Genomic DNA, 4,648 nt, shown 5'->3' with positions numbered 1-4,648 from the left:
GGTGATGGTTTTTTTTTTTTTTTCCTTTTTAAACAGTTTAAAAAATACAGGGACTTCTAAGACGATGCTATAATGTTCCACTAGAATGCCACCAAGGTCACGAGAACGACAAAGAGGGAGCGTGGCTACCGTTTCTTCTGTGGGGATGACGACCACCCTCCCGTGGGTCCCGTCCTGCCCCAGTGGCCGAGCACTGGGAGGGACAGACGGCCTGTGGGAAAGACCACTGGCCGGGAGAGTTATTGCACAACCCGGAAGAGTGAGGAGGTGGCGGGAAGGGGCGGGCGAGGGGGAGCTGATGCTCAACAAGGTAACACTGCACGGAGGGGGCGTCTGCCACAGCCCAGCAGGACCCACGTCAGACGGGCATCTGTGAGTAACACTTGTGACCGGAAGTAAGAGTAAACACCTTCCTGCATAAACTTTGGGTCGAATGGGAAACAGAACAGATGAGAAGAGGCTGCTATGAGGATACCTTTTCTTCTACACGTCGGGGGAGCTGGATGAGCAGGGGTCAGCGCATGAGCCAGAGGCATGGCGGCCTGGTGCCCAGGGAGCCCCAAGCTTCCCTGATGGGCAGCTGCCCGCAGAGGGGCCCTCACAAGCACCTGGACTCGAGGAGGAACTGGAAACCACCAGGTCCTGACAACGGGTGGGGGTGAGGCTAAGACGAATGAGGGGAAACCGTCACAGTCCGTGTCCCTTTTCCACGGAGCCCTACTGGGGCCGGGGGCTGGCCACACGGTGCAGGTGGAGGCCAGGAGACCCCGGTAAGGAAGGCACTTCTGACAAAAAGATACAGGATCAGCTCAGGGCACAAAGAGGCCTCGCAGAGCCAGCGTCCCCATGCTTTCTGGGGACCTCCATAAAAGACAGCGAGCTGGTAAGGGAGGCGGCTGGGGGAACCGTGGTCTTTCACAGCCTTCTGAAAGGAATTACTACTCACGCAAGAACTGAGAGAGAGAGAAGTTGGTGAAGGCTCCTCCCTGAGGCAGCCATACCCGGGGAGAGACTCGACTTAGGTCCCAAGTGATCTGTCAACAGCCCAGTTGTGCATTCGTGCCTAAGCCCTCCTGAGGAGAGGGCTGCGAGCTAAGATGGCAGTGTGGAGAGAGAGAGACCACTTGGCGGCCCTGACTCCCAAGCCACTCTCCACGGGGTCACGCCCTGACCCTCAGGAGAGGGGGTCTGTTCACTGGGACACAGGGGCCCCTGCAGGTGCGAGTCACATGCAGACCTCCCCGCCCCCTTGGCCCCCCAGCCTAGGACAGACCGACAGGGAGGCCGAAGCCCAGGAAAGAACCCAAAAGGCTGCAAGGAGCAGCCACTTTGAACTTGAACCCGGGAGGGGGGTGCACACCCTGCCCCTACCTTCTCCTCAGCACCGAGGAAAGTCAAAGGTGACAAGAAAAAAGGTCCCCAAAGCAAACCCAGCCGCGCGCGTCCCGGAACACCCGGCCCAGCTCCAGGGCTTTCCAGTCAACAGCACCCTCTGCAGAGGGGGCCAGGGCAGGGATCTAGTCTGGTTTCTGAAGTGTGGTAGCTCCGCTTGGGACAGAAATGGGAGAGGCCCTCGTTGGGAAAGGACGCAGGTCTGCAGAGACACGTGCAGGACTAGGACTGACCAGGCCCAGCTCGGCCTGCTCCTGGGTCCCCCAGAACTGCCCTGCCTTCAGAAGGGGCACCTATAACCAAGGAATAATACGCAGTTATCAGAACCCGGAGCGAGACAACTTCCCATCACAGAGCCTCCAGGGAGGGTTAGGATCGCCACCCCAGGGCCTCCTCTCCCATGCTACCAGATGCCCCCACGTGTGCCAGCCGGTGATGATGGGGTGGGGTGGGGCTGCTGAGGTAGATAAGTGTCTGCTCGGCTCCTGGCAGATGGTGCTAGGCAGCCTCTCAAACTTGGGGGCGTCTGGCCGGGCCATCACAGAGGATGTGAGACTGAAGAACAGAGCCAGAATGGCCAAACCAAGACAAGGCAGCCCAAGTTCTCAAGACCAAGCGGAACTGAGATTTTTCGGCCCCTGGTCACACACAGTGAGCCAACCTGCCACAGGCTTGGCTCTGCTCTGAAGCAAATTTGCCAGGCATGCCTGGGGTGACAGGCACCCACAGTTACCCTCTCAGCCTCCCCTCAAATCACTCCTGAAGCTGGCGGGTGGGACACTAGCCTCCCGTAATGTTCTCAGGGGCTTCACACGGTGGGGAACATTTCCCCAACTCTCATCGGGGAACCGACCCCATTGTTTAGGATGCAGTGAGAGTCGGCCCGGGCCCAGGCTGGTGGTACCACCGTGAGGCACACGGTACCGCGGAGACCAAGGGCACACCAAACACCTGTGTTCTGTCAGTGATCACCTTGGTACCTGAGAAGGGACGCTGCTCTGGGCAGGGCCCCAGCTGCGGCTCCCTCCTCCCCGGCCCAGGGAGAAGGCATGACGCTGCAGGGCTCCCCAGCATGGGGGGTGGCCTCCAGGGAGCACTGCCAAGGCCAAGGACACCTAGAGAGGACTGGGCCGGGCGTGAGGCCAGTGGGCAGGCTGAGGAGGCTGCAGGCTGACCTGGGCTACATACACAGCATCCCCAGGCAAGCAGGAGCAGAAACTTGGCTACAGCCACGAGCGGGGAGGGGGACTATTTGAACGGCTGAGGGCGTTCTAGACTGGATCCGCTCAGTTGGTACAAGCCACCCTTTCACCAACATTCTCCCTTGCAGCCCAGGTAAGTGTCAGGGAAGGAGAAGATGGGAGAAATTCGCGTTTTCACAAGCATTGTCCCTCTCCTAATGGTAATCAAGAGAACCCCTTCCCCTCTCCAGGGCCTCATCCTGAGCAGAGAGGCGAGGGTCTACCAGGCTGTCAGGAAGCAAATCCCAGGCACTGGGAGATTAAAACTTTTCTCTGGGGCAAGTGACCTGGAGAAGGAAGCTGCCTTGATGAAGAGACCCATTTCCCCCATGCTGGGTAATAACTCAAGGTTTACTTTCTATTCTGGTGTCAGGGAGAAGAGCAGCCCCTCAAATGGCACGAACATGCCTGCTCCCACCAGCTCCACACGGCACTCAGGTCTCCTCCTGAGAGCCTCGCTCCCTGCTGGAGTCCTCACAAGGCACTGTGAGGCCTGGAAGCCTTGTCTTTGGGGGGTTGGGGGGGAACATGTGGGGGGAAGGTGCAAAAAGACTCCCGTCAACAAGGCTGGGTCTGCCCTCCTAACCAGCAAAGCGATTCTGAGTCAGCCTGGGTTTATACCGTCTAAAATGCTGTGGGCGTGCTCAGCAAACAGCAGCAGACAACGACAACTCCATAGGACAGTCAGCAAGTGAGGCTCGCAGGTGAGGGGCCTAGGTGACCCTCGATGGGGCACCAGGGGTCACCGGGGAGCTCAGTGTTCCTGCAGCGAGAGAGATGAAGTCAGGGGCAAGGCCAGCCCCCAACAGGCAGGGCTGCTGGGTTTAGAACCGGCGTGTCCCCCGCTGGGCTGGTTTGTTAACTGCTGTTTGGTTTGGTTGCTGGTGAAAGATGGGAAGCGCAGTGCAGCTGGACGTGCTACCGAAGGCCAGGTCGACGCCGTCATTTCTGCCGCGTTACCTCCCTGGAGGTGCCCACCGCGCCGGTTACTTTGCTCTTGCTGTAGAGTGGGATGACTCGTCCTCCTCTAGCAGGTCCCCGACAGAGAGCAGGGGTGGCTGCCGATGCATGACCAGCCACGGGACCCCATTCAGTCACCACCATCCTTCTGGAACGAGTTGTCACGTCCCAAAGCCAAACGCCTTGGCACTTAGGACTAGAAAGGGCCCCCGGGACGGGGGAGGCGGGGTGGTGCTCAAGATGGCACGTGCAGAACTGGAATCATACATCTCGTCAGTTCATCAGCACCTAGGAGATGATGATCCGAGAGAGCCGGTCTCTCCTCCTGCTGCCCATCCGCATAGAGATCACCGAGGGGCCACTGCCGGCTTGGTGGAGGCTCCATGGCACGGGGCGGCCCACTCAAGTCCCAGGGACTGGGTGTTAGATGGCCAGCACTGCAGGCTTAGCCTCCTCTCGTTGTAAAAAATCAGACACGGAGAAATTGCACGATAAGGTACACTAACGAGTAGAAAGAGAAACAAGCCATGAAAGAAGAGAAAGAGGAGGCCAACAGAAAAGGAACCGTGAGAGAGCCTGGGCTTCTAGCAAACCCCACCCAGGACAGAGGTGAGGAGGTGCGGCGGTCTGAGGAAGGGAAAGAGGGAGATTTTTGGTTTTATTGAGAACGGTTCATGGAGGAAGAAGAGGAGACAGCTGAGACGTAAGAAAGAGGAAAAGGCCCTGTGTGAAGACGGGATTGTGCTGTTTGAGGCGGGGCGCCTGGAGCAGGAAGGCGGGTGGGGGCGCTCCCTGCTGGCCCCACGAGAGGATTGCTGTTCTCAGCACTTTGGCCTTAAGGAGACTTCAGTTTCTTAGTCCTTGTGGAGGTTCCATTCTCGGCTTTCACCACCCCATTTTCGTGGTAACCTGGGAATAAAAGGAGACGGACGTGGTGTTTCTGTTGCGTCTGAGGCGGGAGGCGGCGGGTAGGGGTGGGAGCGGAGGGGTGGGGGGAGGCCTGGCAGCCCTGTGCTCTCCACGGGACAAGCCGAGGGGACCCAGGCTGCAGCCCC

The 4,648-nt window shown here is 58.9% G+C and overlaps 1 protein-coding gene across 1 annotated transcript in view; it reads right to left on the bottom strand.

Moving 5' to 3' along the window:
• Positions 1–25: 25 nt before the first annotated feature.
• TRAM2 (translocation associated membrane protein 2) overlaps positions 26–4,648 on the bottom strand; it is a 46,139-nt gene continuing 41,516 nt past the window's right edge. Inside the window, exon 13 of the mRNA XM_010863224.1 lies at positions 26–4,502. Coding sequence (XP_010861526.1) covers positions 4,429–4,502 — 74 coding nt within the window. The 3' untranslated portion in view covers positions 26–4,428. The remainder of the gene's footprint in view (positions 4,503–4,648) is intronic.

This window comes from Bison bison, unplaced genomic scaffold (genome assembly GCF_000754665.1).
Source record: "Bison bison bison isolate TAMUID 2011002044 unplaced genomic scaffold, Bison_UMD1.0 scf7180017864487, whole genome shotgun sequence".
Taxonomy (NCBI): domain Eukaryota; kingdom Metazoa; phylum Chordata; class Mammalia; order Artiodactyla; family Bovidae; genus Bison; species Bison bison.
This window is presented reverse-complemented; position numbering and strand designations above follow the sequence as displayed.